Genomic DNA, 23,725 nt, shown 5'->3' on the forward strand with positions numbered 1-23,725 from the left:
AGAGAATGGTTGCCTGTAGCTGAAAATTGGAAACCATGATTTTTTTGACACAAGACTATAATTGTAATTGTTTTGATAAGAATGGCTGAAACCAATTAAGCAACTAACAGGAGGAAGAGGCTCCACAAATATCCCCATCCTCAATAATAGGGGAGCCCAGCACATCAGTGTAAAAGACAAGGCTGAATCATTTACATAAGAAAAAAAACAAAATACTGCGGATGCTGGGAATCTGAAATAAAAACCAAAAATGCTGGAAGAACCATAGAAAAGTTACAGCACAGAAGGAGGCCATTCGGCCCATCTTATCCATGCCAGCCCGATGACTCCCAGGTGCCCTTTCTAATCCCACCTCCCTGAACCCGGCCCATAGCCTTGCAGCTTACAGCACTTTAGTTGCAGATCCAGGTACTTTTTAAAAGAGTTTAGAGTTTCTGCCTCTACCACCAACTTGGGCAGCGAATTCCAGACACCCACTACCCTCTGCGTAAAAAGGTTCTTCCTCATGTCCCCCCTACACCTTCTGCCACTTATCTTGAATCTATGTCCCCTGGTTCTAGAATTCTCCACCAAGAGAAGCAATTTTATCCTGTCCACTCTATCTATTTCCCTCATAATTTTGTACACCTCAATCAAGTCACCTCTCAGCCTTCTTTGTTCTAAGGAAAATAACCTCAACCTATCCAATCTCTCCTCGTAGCTACACTTTTCTAACCCTGGCAACATTCTTGTAAACCTCCTCTGCACTCTCTCCAGAGCTATTACGTCCTTCCTGTAATGTGGTGACCAGAACTGCACACAATACTCCAGCTGTGGCCTCACCAGTGTTTTATACAATTCCAACATTATATCCTTACTTTTATGTTCTATACCTCTGCCAATGAAGGAGAGCATTCCATATGCCTTCTTTACAACCTTGTCTACTTAAACTGTTGCCTTCAGGGACCTGTGTACTTGTATGCCAAGATTTCTCACTTCATCTACCCCTCTTAGTATATTCCCATTAATTGTGTAATCCCTGTAATTATTTGACCTCCACCTCACACTTCTCTATGTCAAAATCCATCTGCCACTTTACCGCCCACTCCACCAACCCATCTATATCGTTTTGGAGATTATGGCTATCCTCTACACTATCCACTACTTGGCCAATCTTTGTGTCATCTGCAAATTTCCCAATCATGCACCCCTCTTTCACATCCAAATCGTTAATATATAACACAAACAGCAAGGGCCCCAACACCGAGCCCTGTGGAACACCACTTGAGATAACTTTCCATTGGCAAGGGCATTCATCGACCATTACCCTTTGTTTCCTGTTACAAAGCCAACCTTTTATCCAGTTTGCCACATTACCCTGAATCCCATGGGCTTTTACTTTCCTGACCAATCTGCCATGTGGGACCTTGTCAAATGCCTTGCTAAAATCCATGTACACAACATCCACTGCACTACCTTCATCAACCCTTCTTGTCACTTCCTCAAAGAATTCAATCAAATTTGTGAGGCAAGACCTTCCTTTAACAAATCCATGCTGACCATCCCTGACTAGTCCATGCCTTTCCACATGACAGTTAATCCTATCCCTCAGGATTGATTCTAGTAATTTGCTCACCACCGATGTAAGACTAACTGGCCTATAATTGTTTGGCATTTCCTTTGATCCCTTTTTAAACAATGGAACTACGTTTGCATTTCTCCAGTCCTCCAGTACCTCCCCTGTATCTAGTGAAGATTGGAAAATCATCCTCAGAGCATCTGCTATCTCCTCCCTGACTTCCTTCAGCAGCCTCGGAAACAATCCATCTGGCCCTGGTGACTTATCAACTTCCAAGGATTTCAACCCTTTGAGTACTTCCTCTCTCTTTATGACTATCCCGTCCAACATCTCCCAGTGTTCCTCCTGGACTACGATATCTACATCCTCCATTTCCTTTGTAAACATGGAGACAAAATATTCATTCAAAACCCTCCCCACAGCCTCTGCATCTACACACAAGTTTCCATCTTCATCTCTGATAGGTCCCACTTTTTCCTTAACTAACCATTTAGCATTAATGACAAAACAAAAACAGAATTACCTGGAAAAACTCAGCAGGTCTGGCAGCATCGGCGGAGAAGAAATCAGTTAACGTTTCGAGCCTTCATGGCCCTTCATTAATGTATTGGTAAAACACCTTTGGGTTATCTTTAACTTGCTAATCTTTTCTCATGCCCTCTCTTTGATTTCCTTATTTCCTTTTTTACTTTGTCCCTGCACTTCCTATATTCGTCTAGGCTATCTGCAGTGCTTAGTTCTTTGTGCCTATCGTACACTTTCTTTTTCTGTTTGATCTTCCCCTGTATTCCTCTAGACAACCAGGGAAGTCTAGATTTGGCAGTACCACTCTTATTTTTGTAGGGGACATGTCTACTTTGTACAATTAGGATCTCGCTTTTTAGTGCTTCCCACTGGTTTTCCACTGTTTTATCCTCCAGCAATGCTGTCCAGTCCACCTCAGCCAAGTCCCTTCTCATTTCTGCAAAATTTGCCTTCCCCCAGTTCAAGACTTTTACTCCTGCCTTATCTCTGTCCTTTTCCATGGTAATGCTAAATCTAACTGAACTGTGATCACTGTCCCCGATTTGGTTGCTAACTGTCACTTCACCCACTTGCCCTTCTTCGTTCCCCAAGACTAGGTCTAGAATTGCATCTCCTCTTGTTGGGTTTGTCACTAATTGGTTGAAAAAGTTTTCCTGGACACACTGGATGAATTTTTCTCCCTCAGTGCCCCTTATATTGTTTGAATCCCAGTTGATATTAGGATAGTTGAAGTCTCCTACTATTATTGCCCTCTTGTTCTTACAAGCAGAAATTTGCCTACATATTTGTTCTTCTATCTCCCTTTCACTATTTGGGGGTCTGTAGTATACTCCCAGCAGTGTGACTGCCCCTTTTTTATTTCTAAGCTCAATCCATAAAGCCTCGTTTGTTGACCCATTTAGTATATCATCCCTTCTCACAACTGGAATTGATTCTTTAACCATTAGTGCTACCCCCCCTCCTTTTTTATCTCCTACTCTATCTTGTCTGAAGACTCTATAACCAGGGATATTAAGCTGCCAGTTTTGTCCCTCCTTCAGCCAGGTCTCCGTTATAGCAATGACATCCTGCAGTGTCTACCTGTGCCCTTAACTCATCTACCTTGTTTGTAATATTCCTTGCATTGAAGTATAAACAGTTTAACCCTGTCAATTTCCCTTGCTGGACACTTTGTAAACTTTGCTTCTCCTGTAACTCCATGTCTATCACAACGTCCCTAGCTAATGTTCTACCTCCATTTTTCTGATCGGAGTCGGACCTAGCTGATCCTACTCCTGGGACCCCATCCCCCTGCCACACTAGTTTAAATACTCCCCAACAGAACTAGCAAAAGCCCCCGCAAGGACACTGGTCCCAGCTCTGCCTGGGTGCAGCCCCTCCGGTATGTACAGGTCCCACCTTCCCCAGAACCGGTCCCGGTGCCTCAAGAATCTGAATCCCTCCCGGCTACACCGTCTCTCCAGCCACGTGTTCATTTGGTCTATCCTCTTATTCCTGCTCTCGCTAGCACGTGGAACTGGGAGTAATCCTGAGGTTACTACATTTGAGGTCCTGCATTTTAATTTATCTCCTAACTCCCTGTACTGAGCTTGCAGGTCCTCATCCCTTAGTTTACCTATGTTGTTGGTACCAATGTGTACCACGACCACTGGCTGCTTACCTTCCCTTCCCAGAATGTCCTGCAGCCGCTCCGTGACATCCTGGACCCTGGCACCAGGGAGGCAACATACCATCCTTGATTCACGTTTGCAGCCACAGAAGCGTCTGTCTGTGCCCCTAACTATTGAATTCCCTATCACTATAGCCCTGCCACTTGTTTTCCTCCCGCCCCTCTGAGCAGCAGAGCCACCCACGGTGCCGTGAACTTGGCTGTTGCTGCTTTCCCCTGAGAGGCCATCACCCCCGACAGTATCCAAAGCGGTATATCTGTTAGAGAGGGGGATGACCACAGGAGACTCCTGCACTACCTTCCTGAGCCTTTTACTGTTCCTGATGGTCACCCATTTCCTTTCTGCCTGCGTAATCTTCACCTGCGGTGTGACCACCTCACTAAACGTGCTATCCACGACTTGCTCAGCATCGCGGATGCTCCACAATGAGTCCACCCGCAGCTCCAGCTCCGAAATCCGGTTAGCTAGAAGCTGCATTTGGACACACCTTCCCCACACATGGTCACCAGGGACGCTGGAAGCGTCCCTCATTTCCCACATCCTGCAGGAGGAGCATATCTCGGGTCTGAGTTCTCCTGCCATGATGTCCCTCTCGATTAAGCTAGTTACTCCCTTAAAAAATACGCTAACTCGGACCCTTATTTATGTTAGTTAGGAACCTTGTTTCTTGACTAATTATACTTGTACAGTACTACTCTATACTTTTTTTTTAGCTCCTACCTCAGTATTAAGCAATGAATTACTTTAATAGATTGAAAAAAATACTCACCAGGATTTACTCACCAATCAGCTTTTTTTAAAAATCCACTCTCAGAAGAGTGTCCCTCGCAGGTCTGGTGCAATTCTTAAGGTACTGCCTCTCCCTCTCTCTTTTTTGGTTTGGGGCGGAGGGAGGGATGGAAACACTACAGCAATGTAATGTTTGAAGTTGTTCCATTCTTTGACTGTGGGTCCTCCTCGATCCCCTTCTGAGTTGAGGTGACTGTGCTGACTTCTCCCAGAATGCTTCTCAGTCACTTCTCACTACCGCCCTCTGTTGAAAACTCAGCAGGTCTAGCAGCATCTATGGAGAGAGAAACAGAGTTGACGTTTCGAGTCTGTATGACTTTTTCAGAGCAGTTACAACCATTTTAGCCAGACGTGCCGGGTGGATGATCCATCTTGGCCTTCCCCGAGGTCTCCAGCGTCACTGATTCCAGTCTTCAGCCAATTCGATTCACTCCACGTGATATTAAGAAAAGGCTGAAGGCTCTAGATAGTGTAAAGACTATGGACCCTGACAACATTCCGGTAATAGTACTGAAGACTTGTGCTCCAGAACTAGCCGCGCCTCCAGCCAAGCTATTCCAGTACGGTTACACCACTGGCATCTGCCTGACAATGTGTAAACTTGCCCAGGTGTGTCCTGATAACAAAAAACACGACGAATCCAACCTGGCCAATTATCGTCCCATCAGTGTACTCTGGATCATCTGCAAAGAAATGGAAGGTGTGATTGACAGTGCTATCAAGTGGCACTGTTGTGAAGCTATTAACGTATATAACGTTATTGGAATTTTTTTTAAATAGAGGGTCAGCCTGTGGATGTGTCTTAATTGGATTAAAACCAGCTAGTCTGGGTGCTTTAGTGTGTACTAATTTTGAGATGTAAGAGAGGTAGAGTGCATTTACATTTTGTTGAATAGAGCATTTAAGAAGGAGTGAAATCTGGCACATAGCTAGCAGAGACCCAGCAATGTTTATATTACGAATAAAATTGGTGCTATGAAAGGTGCTTTATTGTTAGAAGAGGTGGAGTTCAAAGGGGCTAGTGATACAATGAGAATTTACATTCAATGAGATGTGCTGGATATAACCGATAGCAGTTTTGTGTGTCCAGGGCAGAGGCAATGTAAGATCAAAGTAGCTGTCAGCCTACCACTGTGTCTGCAAAGGAATAAAAGTGAAAGGAACTGCATTTTGAACTTGTAAGGTGGAAATGGTGGCTGCTTAAAGTCTGTGGGTTGCTGTTGCCTTAGTGGAGATTAGTTTGGGAATTTATTAAAAATTATGATAGTAATTTGTAGCCATGTGTATATATTTAACTTGTGTAAATTAATAAACATCTCATGTATTTTGATATAAAATCTCTTGAGAACTGGTTGTCTGAATCCTGAATTTAGAGCTGCATCTCAAATATACCACTTAAAAATATAATTTATGACAGTTGTTTGAAGTTTCCCTCTGGGATTTTTAAATAACTCAGCTTTACCTACTGCTGGGTTATAACAGTCATTTAACAGCAATAACCTGCTCAGTGACGCTCAGTTTGGGTTCCGCCAGGGCTACTGGGCTCTTGACCTCTTAACAGTTTTGATCCAAAGTGAAAGTGACTGCCCCTGACATCAAGGCAGCATTTGACCAAGTGTGGCATCAAAGATACCTAGCAAACTTGAAGTCAATTGATATCAGGGGGAAAACTCTCCACTGGCTAGAGTCGCAGCCAGTGAAGGAAGATGTTTGTGACTATGGAGGTCAACTATCTCAGCTCCAGGACATCACTGCAGGAGTTCCTCAGGGTAGTGTCCTAGGCCCAATCATCTTCAGCTGCTTCATCAGTGACCTTCCTTGCATCACAAAGTCAGAAGTGGGGGTGTTCGTGGAAAATTACACAATGTTTATAATTTGCAACTCCTCAGATACTGAACTGTCCAGAAAGAGATAAGAGGGCAAGTAGAGGTTGTAGTTTGACTGGAGCAAGGACTATAGAACAAACTAGGAATGCCATTAGAAGTAGAAGCCCTTATGATCAGGATGTTTTTATGGTTATAAACAAATTAGAAGATAAATTGATAAGAGATGCAAAATAAAAAGAATTGGATGTTTGCCAAAGATTTGGTGTGCGCTCTGAAGTGCCAAATAGGGGACAGTCAGCCTTATCACACAAATGTATATGTATGGAGAAAGTATTTCCTAATGGGACATATAAGGCTAAAGTGAGATTAGTGGTTCGGGGTTTTGAAGAAGGACTTGGTTATCAAAATATTAGAGTGAACTTCGCTACTGCATGAAAAGTGACCTGGAAGATTTTCTTAGCCACATATTTTGGGAATTGTAGGCCCATCGATATAAAAACTGTATTTCTACAGAGTGAAACATTTCAAAAAGAATTGATTTTGAAAACACAAAAAGAAGCGAGTGATGTAGAAGGGAAGCTGTGGCAATTAAACAAATATGCTTGGATTAAATGGTGCATCGAGGGTTTGATATTTCTCGGTTAGCTCGGTTTTGCTGAAAGTAGGTTGTATTCAGCTGAAAGCAGATCCAGCAATGTTCTAATGGAATCACAAAAAGAAGCTCAGACATCTTTATGATGCACATTGATAATTTTCCATGGGGAGGTTTTGTGGAATTTGAGCAATTTATTATCGATAAGATAAAAGAAGAATTTAAGATTGGAAGTCAGGCTTTGGGGGGGCCTTTAAATATGCAGAGTTTGACATGAATCAGACTAGGCCAAGAATAACCTTCAATTAACAATCACATCTAGAAAGTGTTAATCGTATCCTGATAAATTGGGCCAGTTGTTCACAGAAAGATGATCTTGCACCCAAAGAAGAAACAGACCAGTTAACAAGTTTGATTAGACAGTTAAAGTAGCTGTGCAATCAGACAAGACCCAATGCAAGTTATGACATATTGGAACTGAGCACTGATGAAACATGCTATTGTTGAAGAGGTTCTGAGGGCAAATAAAACCTTAAAAAAATTAAATTCGGAGAAATACGCACTCAAATTTCCAACCTTGGGTGACCAGAAAGATGGCGCTTCCCATGCCCGGCTTCTGGATGGATATTTAAGTATGACTATGTTTATCATAACCTTGGTGGGGAAAAATGGAAAGTGTCCCTTGGCCTGGGAAGCAAAGAAAATAAAAAGGGTAATTAAAAGCGCCCTCATTGCAGAAACACTGGTTCTCATTGATGGAATAGATATGGGATTGTATTTATCTAACATCCTGAAGGAAATCCTATATAGGGGGCTTTCTGAGAAAAGTTTGTCCCTAGAATGCAATGTGGATAACTGTTCTCTTTGGGATAGTGTTCATTCAACAAAGAGTGTTACTGAGAAAAGGCTGAGGATTGACCTTGCTAGTATAAAGGAGATGTTGGAAAGAAGGGATTTATGAAATAAAATGGGATGACGCAGGCTACCAATTATCCAACTATTTTACAAAGAGAAGTGCTTGCTCCAAGAAATACATAGGTGATGAACTTTGTTTAAGGACTGGAATCACATATAAAGAGAGTCAGCAGGGGCACTGTGGAGTATTTAGGAGGCAGAGATGTGAAAGACTGCATCCTGTGAATAAACCTCCTATCAAGGAAAAGGATTGTGTCTTGTTTCACACTTCATCTGGGCTTGGATCCATTTAACATTCCCATTGATGTAAGGGTGGAGAACTAGGGTACACTGATTTAAGGCAGGCAATAAAAGAATCAAAGATGACGTGAGGACAGACATTTTTGCGCAGCATATGACTAGGATCCGGATTGCATTTTCTGAGAATGTGGTGGAGGCAGAGTTAATCATGTCTTTCAAAAGGGAATTGGATAATTATCTGAAGAAAAAAAATTGCAGTGGGGAAATGGAACCGGCTGAGTTATTCTTGCAGAGAGCTAACATGAATACAACAGGCAGAATGGCCTCCTGTACTGTAACCATTCTATGATTCTAATTATTCAATGAGTAGTTGAACTTTTCAGATCAGCAGTTTTTGAATTCTACCCCGCTCAGTGTATACAGAATTAAGGGATTCATGGCATGGTGGCAATATCTGATTATTCTCTGTGCTGCTGTTAGATGAAATTGATTAGAATTTCTTTGATTGACCATCTCCTGCACTCTGTTAGAACTGGTGCTTGTGGATGTTCAGTAAGAGCAGGATCTTGCTCAGCGGTGCTGCCCCTGCAGGGTGTGAGGAGCTGTAGTCGAGGTAGCTGTGGGAGTCGGTTGGCTTGTAATGAATATTGGTGGACAGTCTATCACCAGAAATGGAGACAGAGAGGTCAAGGAAGGGAAGTGAAGTGTCGGAGATGGATCATGTGAAGTTGTGAGAGGGGTGGAAATTGGAAGCAAAATTGATTTTATTTTAAAAAAAAATGTCCAGGTCCAGACGAGAGCATGCAGTAGCACCAATACAGTCATTGATGTATTGGAAAAAGAGCTGTGGAAGGGGGCCTGAGTAGGATTGGAACAAGAAATGTTCCACGTACTTCACAAAAAGACCATGCGTAACTGGGGCCCATGTGGGTACCCATAGCCACACCTTTTATTTGGAGAAAGTGAAACAAGTTTAAGGAGAAATTGTTCAGCGAGAGAACAAGTTCAGCCAGGCGGAGGAGAGTGGTGGTGGATGGGGATTGTTCGGGCCTCTGTTCAAGGAAGAAGCGGAGAGCCCTCAGACCATCCTGGTGGGGGATGGAGGTGTAGAGAGATTGGGCGTCCATGGGGAAGAGGAGGCGGTTAGGACCAGGAAACTGGAAATTGTTGATAGGACATAGGGCATCAGAGGAATCGTGAATGTAGGCGGGAAGACACTGGACAAGGGGAGAGAGAATGGAGTCAAGATAGGAAGAAAAGAGTTCCATGGGGCAGGAACAGGCTGACACTTTGGGTCTTCCGGGACAGTCCAGTTTGTGGATTATGGGAAGGAGGTAGAAGTGGGCTGTCCGGGGTTGGGAGACTCAGGTTGGAAGCTTTGGAGGGAAGATCTCCTGAAGATATGAGGTCAGTGATAATCCTGCAAACAATGGCTTGATGTTCGGTGGTAGGGTCTTGGTCCAGGGGGAGGTAAGAAGAAGTGTCTGGGAGTTGGCACTCAGCCTCTGCCGACAAAGGTGGTGCTATTATTGTCTGGTGTACTGACCTCTACCTCTCCCTAGCCCTAACCGCCTCCTCTTGACCCCTAGTTTTAGACACTCCAGCCAGGGGAAACAGCCTCAGGGTAAGGACCCCCACTGTACCCTGGTATAACCCCAATGTGCTGGGGCAAAACCTTCAATGTGCCCAGGTACTAATTCCCAAAGTACTGATGTAGATTAAGTCTTTACCACTACTAGCCCCTCTTAAGCAGTATAAAATCCATCACGTTTCTACTGCTCTTTAGTTCTGAAGAAGAGTCATGTGGACTCGAAATGTATCTCTACACAGATGCTGCCAGACCTGCTGTACCAGTAGAAATGTACCAGTAGAAATATTTAATGTCCATAAAGCAAGTATTTCTACATCACTGGAGGGCTGAGATTTCTCAGTTTGAGGGAGGTAGGATACAGGGTTTTCTACAACAGATAACTACTAGAGGGCTGAGATCAGCATCTACCCTGTCAAGCCAGCTTAGAATCTCACAGTTTCAATAAGAGTGCCTCTATTTTCCAGAGAATATAGGCCAGTTTTACTCAATCTGACCTCAGAGAAAATCCTGTACCCTACGTGCCTCATCTCAGCCTCCAGTGACTGAGAAATACTTGCCTCGAGAGCATTAAATATTTCTACTAGTACTTTGGGAGTTCTTAGCTGGGCACTTTGGGAGTTTTCGCCCCAGGACATTGGTGTTATACCTGGGCACATTGCATTGGGGGGGTGGGGGGGTGTGGGGTGGCTTTTGACCCCGCCTTGGGCGATTTGGACCCTGGTACTGTAGGTTACACTGTTTGGAGATTTTTAGAGTTCCCCTGAATGGATGGAGCAGGACCTCCACCAGCATTAAGCAGGACTCAGGTGAAAATATTGATAAGTTAAGGGGGGGATATTCCTACCCTCTACCGCACTTACACCAGGGTGTGACCAACAGTACCTCAGGTGTGTCACAGGAAGCTGACATCGGATTTTGATTGGGACAGTCATGATGTGGGATTCTGACAACGTAGCAAAGAAGATTCTGAAGATAAGTTTCTCTTCACCATTCCAGGGTTGCTGATGAGGTTTGATGCCTCTGGCTCCTGTTCCCCAACAGCAATTCAAAGCCCCCACTGAGATCAGTAACGAAACTTGACGCTGTGCCCCTCATTCTACTTCTGATTCCTGATGCAGAGAGGCAGTGGCATAGTAGTATTGTCACTGGACTGGTATTCTAGAGACCCAGGGTAATGCTTTGGGGACGTGGGTTCGAATCCCATCATGGCAGAAGGTGAAATTTGAATTCAATAAAAATCTGGAATTAAAAGGCTGATGATGACCACAGAACCATTGCTGATTGTCGTAAGAACCCATCAGGTTCACTAATGCCTTTGAGGGAAGGAAATCTGCCGCCCTTACCTGGTCTGGCCTACAAGTGACTCCAGACCCACAGAAATGTGGTTGACTCTTAAATGCACTCTGAAGAAGGGCAATTAGGGATGGGCAATAAACGCTGGCCTAGCCAGCGATGCCCACATCCCAGGACTATATAAAAAGAAACTCCTGCTGCAAATTCCTGGGTCATACTAATAGCCAAATATGGAGTTTTCAGGGGATTTGCCAGATGGAGCTCAAGTTAGGGTGGAGTCATTGGCAAAGGATTCTGAGCTCCAGAGGAAAGCCCCATTGCTGATTGGTGGGGTGCAGAGTTGTGTAAATTGCAATGCACAGACATCACAACTGTTTGGGATAGGCTGCGTGCTTTCCTGTTCTTCTTCATTCATATATTTACAAATATACAAATATTTCTGTAAAGAGAGACATGTTGCCGAAACATTTTGACTTACGCTCATCAGGACAAACACAAGAATGCTAAATTTCAAACTATCACAACAGTTTATACTATAGGAGAAAAGGGTTCGGAATGGTTGGTAACTCCACTTTGTTTGGCCGAGGCATTGTAGTGGAGAAAGAAACGGAACTATAGGCTCCCTAAGTTGCCAGGTAATTCAAAAAAGGTGCAAGGCTTGAACATATTCCTTTTGTTTGCAGAGAATGAGTTCCTGTGTATGAATGTATGTCTCTTCCAGCAAGCATAAAAAAGCCATGTTACAGCTCGAATGATTATCTTAAATTGGTTGGTTAGCTATTGGCGCACTCAGGATTGTTCAGCAAGTGCTGCCCTATCGCGATTCACATCCAACAGTTGACCTTTCTTTGGATTTTGCAAGTGGACTGGTTGAGTACAGTCTGTACCCTGCCTATTACGAACAACTGAAGGAACATGCTGTTTTGATTCGATCAGCCAGTCACTGGGACCTACTACAAAAACAGAATTACCTGGAAAAACTCAGCAGGTCTGGCAGCATCGGCGGAGAACAAAAGAGTTGACGTTTCGATTCCTCATGACCCTTCAGCATGTTGAAACCCAGAGTGATGTCCAGGGTGGAATGGTTGAATTTGAATTCAATAGAAAATCTGGAATTAAAAGTCTAATGATGACCAGGAAACCACTTCGATTGTTGTAAAAACCCATCTGGTTCATTAATGTCCTTCAGGGAGGAATCTGCCATCATGTGATTCCAGACCCACAGCAATGTGGTTGACTCTGAAATGGCCTAGCAAGCCACTCAGTTGTAACAAACCACTGCAAAGTCTCAAAAAAGGAATGAAATTAGACGGGCCACACGGCATCGACCTAGACACCTGAAACAACAACGGTAAACTCAGCCCTGTCGACCCTGCAAAGCCCCCCCCCACTAACATCTGGGAGCTAGTGCCAAAACCGGGAGAGCTGTCTCACAGACTAGTCAAGCAACAGCCTGACATAGTCATCCTCTCAGTATCATACCTTACAGATAGTGTTCCAGACACCACCATCACCATCCCTGGGTGAAGTGGAGCAGAAGTGGTGGCACAGTGGTATACATATATACATGCTATATATCGGGAGGGAGTAGCTTTGGGAGGCCTCAACATAGACTGCAGGCCCCATGAAGTCTCATGGAATCAGATCAAGCAGGTCATCAGCAAGGAAACCTCCTGCTAATTACCATGTACCGCCCTCCCTCAGCTGATGAATCACTGCTCCTCCATGTTGAACACCACTTGGAAGGCTAAGGGACTGCACAGAATGTACTTGGGTGGGGGGACTTCAATGTCCATCACCAAGAGTGGCTCAATAGCACCACTACTGACTGAGCTGGTCAAGTCCTAAAGGACATAGCTGCTAGACTGGGTCTGTGGCAGGTGGTGAGGGAACCAACAAGAGGGAAAAACATACATGACCTCATCCTCACCAACCTGCCTGTCGCAGATGCATCTGTCCATGACAGTATCGGTAGGAGTGACCACCGCACAGTCGTTGTGGAGATGAAGTCCTGCCTTCAGGATACCCTCCATCGTGTTGTGTGGCACTACCACCGTGTTAAATGGGATGGATTTCGAACAAATCTAGCAACTCAAGACTGGGCATCCATGAGGCGCTGTGGGCCGTCAGCAGCACAATTGTACTCGAACACAATCTATAAACTCAAGGCCCGACATCTCTCTACTATACCATTGCCATCAAGCCAGGGGATCAACCCTGCTTCAATGAAGAGTGCAGGAGGGCATGTCAGGAGCAGCACCAGGCACACCTAAAAATGAGGTGTCAACCTGGTGAAGCTATAACACAGGACTACTTGCATGCCAAACAGCATAAGCAGCAAATGGTAGACAGAGCTAAGCGATCCCACAACCAACGGATCAGATCTAAGCTCTGCAGTCCTGCCACATCCAGTCGTGAATGGTGGTGGCCAATTAAACAACACACTGGAGGATCCTCATCCTCAATGATGGAGGAGCCCAGCACATCAGTGCAAAAGATAAGGCTGAAGCATTTGCAACAACCTTCAGCCAGAAGTGCCGAGTGGATGATCCATCTTGGCCTCCTCTGGAGGTCCCCAGCATTACAGATGCCAGTCTTCAGCCAACTCGATTCACTCCACGTGATATCAAGAAACGGCTGAAGGCACTGGATATTGAAATGGCTATAGGCCCTGACAATATTTCGGGTCTGCTCACCGATGCCCAGTTTGGGTTCCGCCAGGGCCACTCAGCTCCTGACCTCATTACAGCCTTGGTTTAACTATGGGCAAAAGAGCTGAACTCCCGAGGTGAGGTGAGAGTGACTGCCCTTGACATCAAGGCCACGTTTGACAGAGTGTGGCACCAAGGAACCCTAGCAAAACTGGAGTTAATGGGGATCAGGGGGAAAACTCTCTGCTGGTTGGAGTCATACCTAGTACAAAGGAAGATGGTTGTGGTTGTTGGAGGTCAGTCATCTCAGCTCCAGGTCATCACTGCAGGAGTTCCTCAGGGTAGTGTCCTTGGCCCAAATATCTTCAGCTGCTTCATCAATGAACTTCCTTCCATCATAAGGTCAGAAGTGGAGATGGCTGCTGATGATTGTACAATATTCAGCACCATTCGTGACTGCTCAGATACTGAAGCAGCCCATGTCCAAATGCAGCAAGACCTGGACAATATTCAGGCTTGGGCTGACAAGTGGCAAGTAACATTCGCGCCCCAGGTAATGACAGTCTCCAACAAAAGAGAGTCTAACAATCGTCCCTTGACGTTTAATGGCATTAACATCATTGAATTCCCCACTATCAACATCCTGTGGGTTACCATTGACCAGAAACTGAACTGGACTAGCCATATGAATATTGTGGCTACAAGAGCAGGTCAGAGGCTAGGAGTTATGTGATGAGTAACTCACCTCCTGACTCCCCAAAGCCTGTCCACCATCTACAAGACACAAGTCAGGAGTGTGATGGAATACGCCCCACTTGCCTGGATGAGTGCAGCTCCCACAACACTCAAGAAGCTTGACACTGTCCAGGACAAAGCAGTCTGCTTGATTGGCACCACATCCACAAGCATTCACTCCCTCCACCACCGACACACAGTAGCAGCAGTGTGTGTACCAGCTACAAGATGCACTGCAGGAATTCACCAAGCCTCCTTCGACAGCACCTTCCAAACCCACGACCACTACCACCTAGAAGGACAAGAGCAGCAGATAGTTGGGAACACCACCAGCTGCAGTTCCCCTCCAAGTCACTCACCATCCTGACTTGGAAATATATCACCGTTCCTTCGTTGCCGCTGGGTCAAAATCCTGGAACTTCCTCCCTAACAGCACTGTGGATGTACCTACACCACATGGACTGCAGCGGTTCAAGAAGGCAGCTCACCACCACCTTCTCAAGGGCAATTAGGGCTGGGCAATGAATGCTGGCCCAGCCAGCGAAGCCCACATCCCGTGAATGAATTTTAAAAAAAGAATTTGCTGCAGAATTCCCAGCCTTTGATCTGCTCTGGTATCCACAAGAGTGCTTGATGCATTCAGATTTGAAAGTAATCATGAGCTACATAGTTCTTTTCTGTAACAGTGAAAAATTACTAGTACTAGCTCACCCTAGTGAGACTAAGGATAGGCAAGTGTGTGTCACACTTCTCCAGATGCCCTTAACTCTGGGTCATCATTAGCACCAATGTAGTGGAGAAATCAGGTTTGCTGATGTCAAACAAGGACAGAAATGGAAGGAGAGGAAACAGAAGTCAAGCAAAAGACATGAAGCATAATGTATTTTCAGATTAGCCTTAGACTTTGCCTTAATTCAGTTGTCCTGAATAAACATCTTGACATACTATCAGATATCTTGTGATATTGCTCGAGGTGAGATATCAAGTGTAATAACTGAAGTCTGGCTGGGTGTAAGTGCTTAACCTGAAATGCACATTTATCCTTAAGACTTATAAACTATAGATAGATGCTTAGTTCTTAACCTGGAACTTTGGTGAGAAATTTATATATTCTTATACCCTCGTTAAAGTTGCAAACAATTCTTTAAGGTTTTCCGGACCATAGTACTTTCTGCAGTGTTTTTGCCATGACTGACAAAGTCATTTTTGTTTTGGAAATTACAGCCCCAACTTGAACCAGTTATTAAAAGTAAACAGCAAACGCTGGGAAAATGCAGACAGCGTTTCTGTTGTAGACTATTTGCTGTGGTGAACGTCTGCACCTAGAGTGAACACTGATGGCCTCACTGTGCATTCCCAATGTTTGTTGTTTTAGTTTAGAGTTGCAAGTTTAATCTCCTTTTTTTAGGTTAAGTCCTGGAGTGGGACTTGAACCTGGAGCTTCTGGCCCAGAGGTAGGTACACAACCATTGCACCACAAAGCCTCCTTATAATTTTTACACAATTTTAAAATAGAATTGAACAAAACCGGATACAGTTCCTGAAAGAAAATCTGGACAGCGTCAGAATTCCAGGACCACATTTCTGCTCATTTTGGTTTGAGGAAAATGTGGATGGTGCTTAGCGCAAGTGATGGGGTCTCACCTTTCGGCTAGAGAGCCGCAGGAGCCCTGCATAGCCTCCTTTCGGGAAGGTCCACTGAATTAAGTACACATTAGGCACTTTAGTGGACAAGGGCCAATCTTTCCCGGGACTAAGGAGAGCAGCTGGCCAATCAGAGGCTGGCCGCTGTGCATTGAAGGCAGCGCCATTGGGAGTGGTGGCAGCTGCCGGCAATGCACCCACCAGAGGCCCAGGATCAGGGAGGGATCCAAGCCACAGGTTGGCGAGGGCTTTGGGCTTCCCACATGGTGACTCCCCTGCTTGCTGCTGAGTAACAGTGATGGTGGGATGTGGCATGAATTGCCCACTTAAGGGTCTCAATTGGCATCAGGGCAGGAAGGCTGTCCACGAGTCTTCCTGTCCCGGACTTCATCAGGACCGTGTCGGGAAAGCGGCATTGTCCCCACCTGCCATCCTCCTGCCCAATTTAATGCCCCCCACCACCTCCAAACTCACCTTGAAGGAGGACATTAAATTCTGCCCCTCATTTGTGTCACATTTTGAACCAAAAAAATCATTGTGCTGTAACATGAATTGAATAATTTCTTGCCTCCTGCATTTTCTGCAGAACAGAGTGAATTATTGTAGAATCCAAGTTCTACCAGATCACTTACTTCACTTTACTTCACATATCATATTCACTTCTACCATTTTTATCAAATTTATTTTTCTTTCCATGAAGCTGCCTGTGATTTTATTAGAGCATACAATGAAAAAGAGAGAATGTGCAAGGCCGGGGGAAGAAGGCAGGGGAATGGTTGTAGGCATAGGGCTCATTCGGAAAGCCAGTGTAGACACAATGGGTCAAATGGCCTCCTGCTGTGCTGTAACAACTGATTCTGATAGCATCAATAACTTAAAAATATAGTTTGATAATACCCACCAGTCCCCATGGTTAGTTTTAACATTGCATTCCCTTTACGGCTGCTTCTGTCATTTTTGAAATGATTCTATAATACATATTTTTTTATTGAATAGCAGGGCAATGACTTTAATTCCTTGGGATATCTCTGATTTAAGTGAGTGAATCCTTTAATAGGCATCTGAGCTTAAACTTACAGGTTTTAGTAATGAATTTTGAACTGTCTAAAAGTGGCATATTTGCTAATTTAGAGGTAAATGTCACTTAAAGAGGGAGGTCTGTTTTACATTTTTGAAAAAGATAAGGCTGAAGCATTTGCTACAATCTTCAGCCAGAATTGCCGAGTGGATAATCCATCTCGGCCTCCTCCAGAGGTCCCCAGCATCACAGATGCCAGTCTTCAGCCGATTCAATTCACTCCACTTGGTATCAAGAAACGGCTGAAGGCACTGGTACTGCAAAGGCTATGGGCCCTGACAGTATTCCAGCAATAATACTGAAGACTTGTGCTCCAGAACTTACTGCACCCCTAGCCAAGCTGTTCCAGTACAGCTACAGCACTGGCATCTGCCCAGCTATGTGGAAAATTGCCCAGGTATGTCCTGTACAGAAAAAGCAGGACAAATCCAACCCAGCCAATTACCGCCCCATCAGTCTACACTCAATCATCAGTAAAGTAATGGAAGGGGTCATCGACAGTGCTATCAAGCAGCACTTGCTTAGCAATAACCTGCTCACTGACGCCCAGATTGGGTTCCGCCAGGGCCACTCAGCTCCCGACTGCATTACAGCCTTGGTTCAAACATGGGCAAAACAGCCGTGGTGAGGTGAGAGTGACTGCCCTTGACATCAAGGCCACGTTTGACCAAATGTGGCATCAAGGAGCCCTAGCAAAACTGGAGTCAATGGGAATCAGGGGGAAAAATCTCCACTGCTTGGAGTCATACCTAGCACAAAGAAAGATGGTTGTGGCTGTTGGAGGTCAGTCATCTCAGCTCCAGCACATCACACAGGGTAGTGTCCTGGGCCCAACCTTCTTCAGTTGCTTCATCAATGACCTTCCTTCCATCATAAGGTCAGAAGTGGGGATGTTCACTGATGATTGCACAATGTTCAGCAGATATTGAAGCAGCCCATGTCCAAATGCAGCAAGATCTGGGCAATATCCAGGTTTGGGCTGACAAGTGGCAAGTAACATTTGCGCCACACAAGTACCAGGCAATGACCATCTCCAACAAGGGAGAATCCAACCATCACCCTATGATGTTCAATGGCATTACCATCACTGACCCCACTATCAACATCCTGTGGGTTACCATTGACCAGAAACTGAACTGGACTAGCCATATAAATACTGTGGCTACAAGAGCAGGTCAGAGGTTAGGAATCCTGCGATGAATAACTCACCTCCTGACTCCCCAAAACCTGTCCACCATCTACAAGGTACATGTCAGGAGTGTGATGGAATATTCCCCACTTGTCTGGATGGGTGCAGCTCCCACAACACTCAAGAAGCCTGACACCATCCAGGACAAAACAACCTGCTTGATTGGCACCACATCCACAAACATTCACTCCCTCCAAAACCTACGCACAGTAGCAGCAGTGTGTAACATCTACAAGATGCACTGCAGGAATTCACCAAGGCTCCTTAGACAGCACCTTGCAAACCCGCAATTGCTACCATCTAGAAGGACAAGGGCAGCAGATAGATGGGAACACCACCACCTGGAAGTTCCCCTCCAAGTCACTCATCATCCTGACTTGGAAATATATCACCGTTCCTTCACTGTTGCTGGGTCAAAATCCTGGAACTCCCTCCCTAACAGCACTGTGGGTGTACCTACACCACACGGACTGCAGCGGTTTAAGAAGGCAGCTCACCACCACCTTCTCAAGGGCAGCTAGGGATGGGCAATAAATGCTGGCCTAGCCAGCGAAGCCCACATCCCATTAATGAATAAAAAACACATTTGCACTAACCTTTTTGCTGAAAATAGTGGACAGAGGGAAGTAAAAGTTGGTAGTACACTATTAATGAATTGTTGGTTTGCCTTCAGTCTGTAGGAGCTGCCTTGTGAAATATCTAGAAGAGAACAACACATGCCCTACCTGCAGGATTGTCATTCACCAGAGTCACCCACTGCAGTACATAGGGTGAGTATTAGCACATGGCTGTAACTGTGCTCCAGTATCAAAACAGGTTTACAGAAATGCTAATTATTGATAATCTTGTTTTCAGATTTTCTTACAGTAACCTTTTTGATCATTTGATGTCCACAACATATGTCAGCTGATTTTGTGCATACTAAATGGCTATTGCGCAAAAAGGGACATGTCTAAGCTTTTTGTCTTGCATTCAGCTGGATACTCACAAGAATACCAATATAAGGGGAAAACAACAATTTATACTGTAGGTGAAGATAGTGCTGACTAGTTGGCAAGTGGCATTGCCATGGAGAATGCACTACTCATGGTGACTGACAGTTAACTGCCAAGCATTGTTTGAAATTTAAACCAGGCAGCTTGACCCTGATTGGTCAAGGCATTGCCCTGAGGAATGAGTCAACAAATGACTGTCACTTATTTTGTTTAGCTGAAATCGGTGCAGTATTTGTCCATGTTCTTTCTGTCTGCAACGTACAAGGTCCTGTGTATTAATATATGTAGCTTCCAGTACATGTAAACATTGCAAGCCTGGCTGACAATCTTAAGTTAGTTGTCAGCATAATTCTTAGCACATTGAGGACAACATTTGCTAAATAATTCTATCGCGGAATCACATCTAATATTGGAGATTGCGTTTTGAGTTTTGCAAGCAAGGGCTGGTTGGGTAAAGTCTATACCCTGCCTGTTGTGAACAGCGGCTGGAACATGCTGTTTAATGTGATCCACCAGTCTTTGGGACTTATGGTTCACATACCTAGCATCACACTGGCACTGAAATTCATATTCTACATTACTCATTTGTGTGATAGGCAGAACATCTTTTTGGCTTGACCAATGTTTCACTTAAGGAAGCCATAGATATTTGTGCTGCAGCACTATATCATGGCGATCTAGACCCACCGACATTGCGTGAATCTGTATTCGTTGAACTTATGAATACGGCAACTTGCACAGTTGAGTTCAGTTTTAATGACACCATATATGCCCAAATAGATGATGTTACCATGGGATCCCCTCTAGGCCTAGCTCTCGCAAGTATCTTTGTTGGGTTCCATGAGAAATGTGTCTTCGATGGACTTACACCTAACCTCCTACCCCTCGCATATTTCCGGCATGTGGATAATACATTTGCTATATTTAAATCTGCAGCTGCATGTAACAATTTCCTTACATGTCTTAATGGGTTCCACCCTGCGCCCAAATTCACCTGTGAAATGGAGCAGTCAAATGAACTCCCTTTGACGTTCTAGTTGAGAAATCTGCCAGGGGATTCTCTACCATGGTCTACCACAAGCCTATCTTCACTGGTCAATGTATGCGTTGGGATGCTTACAGTTCCACAAGCTATAAGATTGGTCTTATCGGCAACCTTATGAATAGGGCCTGAGCCATTTGCTCACCATGCAAATAGGGCACATCAAAGGCATCCTGCAGGATAATGGTTACCCTGATCAGATCATTTCGCACTGTATATCACACAAACTCATGAACAGGCCAAATGCCATCACTTTCTGCCCTGAAAAGTGCTCAGTCTACCTCAGATTGCCCTGGAAGGGTAAGGTATCTCAAAAGTTTGAGCAACAGGTGAAGTTGGCTGTTTCACGGGGCCACTATGCAGTAGCAACTTGAGTGGTATCTGCCACAAACAGGATGCTGCTGTCAAGCCAACAAGATGTTCCGCCTATCACACAAATGAGTAATGTGGTATATGAATTTCAGTGCCAGTGTGATGATAGGTACGTAGACCGTACGTCCCAAAGACTGGCGGGTTGTATCAAACAGCGTGTTCCAGCCGTGTTCACAATGGGCAGGGTACAGACTGTACCCAACCAGCCCGTGCTTGCAAAACTCAAAACACAGTGTCCAACATTAGATGTGATTCCGCGATTGGACAACATTTGCTAAATGATCCTCGATGTGCTAAGAATTACCCTGACAACCAGTTTAAGATTGTCAGTCAGGCTCGCAATGTGGTACATTTGCATGTACTGGAAGCTACATATATTAATACACAGGACCTTGTTCATTGCAGACAGAAAGAACATGTACACACATTGTGCCTGTTTCAGCTAAACAAAATAAGTGACAGCCATTCGCTGACTCATTCCTCAGGGCAATGCGTTGACCAATCAGGGTTAAGTTGCCTGGTTTAAATTTCAAACAATGCTTGGCAGTTAACTGTCAGTCACCATGAGTGCTGCATTCTTCGTAGCAATGCCACTTACTAACCAATCAGCACTCTCTTCACACACAGTATAAATTGTTGTTTTCCCCCTTATATTGGTATTCTTGCGAGTATCCTGATGAGTGCAATACGAGAAGCTTAGACATGTCTCTTTTTTTGAGCAATACTCAAGTTCTGTACTACCAAATGACTATTAAATGGCTATTTCTGTATAATCTATAATCAACATCCTGGGGGTTACCATTAACCAGAAACTGAACTGGCCTAGCGAGTTAAATACTGTGGCTACAAGAGCAGGTCAGAGGCTCGGAATCCTGCAGTGAGTAACTCGCCTCCTGACTCCCCAAAGCCTGTCCACCATCTACAAGTCAGGAGTGTAATGGAATACTCTCCGCTTGCCTGGATGAGTGCAGCTCCAATAACCATCAAGAAGCTTGACACCACCTAGGACAAAGCAGCCCCGTTTGATTGGCACCCCATCCACAAACATTCACTCCCTTCACCACCGACACACAATGACCGTAGTGCATACCATCTACAAGATGTACTGCAGGAACTCACCAAGGCTCCTTAGGCAGCACCTTCCAAACCCATGACTGCTACCATCTAGAAGGACAAGGGCAGCAGATAGATGGGAACACCATCACCTGCAAGTTCCCCTCCAAACCACTCACCATCCTGACTTGGAAATATATCGTCGTTCCTTCACTGTCGCTGGGTCAAAATCCTGTAACTCCCTTCTTAACAGCACTGTGGGTGCACCTACACCATGGGGACTGCATCGGTTCAAGAAGGCAGCTCACCACCACCTTCTCAAGGACAATTAGGGATGAACAACAAATGCTGGCCCAGCCAGCAATCCACACATCCTATAAATAAGTTTTTAATATTACCAGTTGATAAGGAGGTAAATCAACTAAAACAAACTTTCAAAAAAGCAGTTATGTGAGGACTGTGAGCGCTGAAATTTCTTGCCTGTGTTAGCAATGCAAACTGAAGTGTGTGCACTAAGAAAGGTGCTCCTTCCTCCCACTTTCAGGACACTGAAAATAAGGCAGAAGCTACTACAGATTGGATACCGTTATATCAAACCTCTGTGTTTGGCTTTAGGGTTTAGAAACACAATTGAATTGCGCACAGTAACCCCTGTGTTCATTAATCCCTGATACAGGGTAGGAATGCCTAGTTAAATACCTTCAATGCTAAATGCTTCCCATTTGGTTGGCAGCTTCAGTTTAATGAGTCTTTGCCCTTGTGGAATTCTGCTAGTTCATGTCTCCACATTCACTCATGCTTCTCTGATGATGTAGCTTGTATTGAGTGACTCCCCCTGTTGTCTGCATTAGGATGAGGCAGGATAACAGTGCGGAATTTGGCATCTGTAAAGGGGGCCTGGAACTGCAAATATACAAATGTAGTCCTAATTAGCTAATAATTTTCACAAGCCCTTTTTTAAAAAGGAGCTACTCTCAAGTTACTGGAGCCTATTTGGAGGGGCTTGAACCCAGGGAATATAAGCTTTCTCCTTCCTTCACATCAATTTGAAGCCTGACATGTCAACAGATGAGACTAGTGTGGCGTGATAGGCCCAGAACTATGACTTTAACACAACCTAGGCTGAATGTAGCACTAAGGGAGTGCTGCCTTTTGGATGAGATATTAAACCGAGGTCCTGTCTGTCCATTCCGGTCGATATAAAAGATTTCATGACACTATTGGAAGAAGAGCTTGGGGAGGTTTCATGTTTTGGCCATCAGTTATTCTAGTCAGCTTTACTAACACAGATTAACATGTTAGTTAACTCATTGCTGCTTGTCTGCAATCCTTTCGTACACTTAAGAATTATTGCACTGGCTGCAAAGTGCTTGAGGATGTGAAAGACGATATATAAATATCAGTCCCTTTTTTTTGTTAGGTATATCCTAGACAAGGTTTTGCATAGTTTGTTATCTGGGGGATGCAGAACCCTTATTGTAGCGTTATGCTCTTTGCATCGGCTGTACCACACGCACTCCCTGGGGTATCTGAGAGAGCCACCTGCATCACCAACAAGGTTTCTCTCAAAGGAATATACAATATGTTAAAAGGGGTTCACAATGCAAATTCACTGGTAGGAAGTTTTACTCACCAGGAACACTGCATTTAAACATCGTATTGCTAAACTCAATAGTTACAACCCACAAAGTCAATGTGACAAGTACCATGCCTGGCTGTGGACTTGACCAAGATTGGTACAAATGAGGGAATGTTGATTTGGTGGTGAAATAACAGCAACAATTGTGTCCTGGAGGTGGTTATTCAGGACAGCAGCTCTCAATGCTATCACACACTGGATATTCAGGACTGTGTACTGCTGCCCTGAATATTTTTTTTTATTCATTCATGGGATGTGGCTGGGTCAGCATTTATTGTCCATCCCTAATTGTCGTTGAGAAGGTGGTGGTGAGCTGCCTTCTTGAACC

At 44.6% G+C, this 23,725-nt stretch overlaps 1 protein-coding gene across 1 annotated transcript in view; it reads left to right on the plus strand.

Moving 5' to 3' along the window:
- pcgf3 (polycomb group ring finger 3) overlaps nucleotides 1-23,725 on the plus strand; it is a 188,745-nt gene that overhangs the window by 98,417 nt on the left and 66,603 nt on the right. Inside the window, exon 4 of the mRNA XM_078562731.1 lies at nucleotides 18,970-19,066. Coding sequence (XP_078418857.1) covers nucleotides 18,970-19,066 — 97 coding nt within the window. The remainder of the gene's footprint in view (nucleotides 1-18,969; nucleotides 19,067-23,725) is intronic.

This window comes from Cetorhinus maximus, chromosome 1 (genome assembly GCF_964194155.1).
Source record: "Cetorhinus maximus chromosome 1, sCetMax3.hap1.1, whole genome shotgun sequence".
Taxonomy (NCBI): domain Eukaryota; kingdom Metazoa; phylum Chordata; class Chondrichthyes; order Lamniformes; family Cetorhinidae; genus Cetorhinus; species Cetorhinus maximus.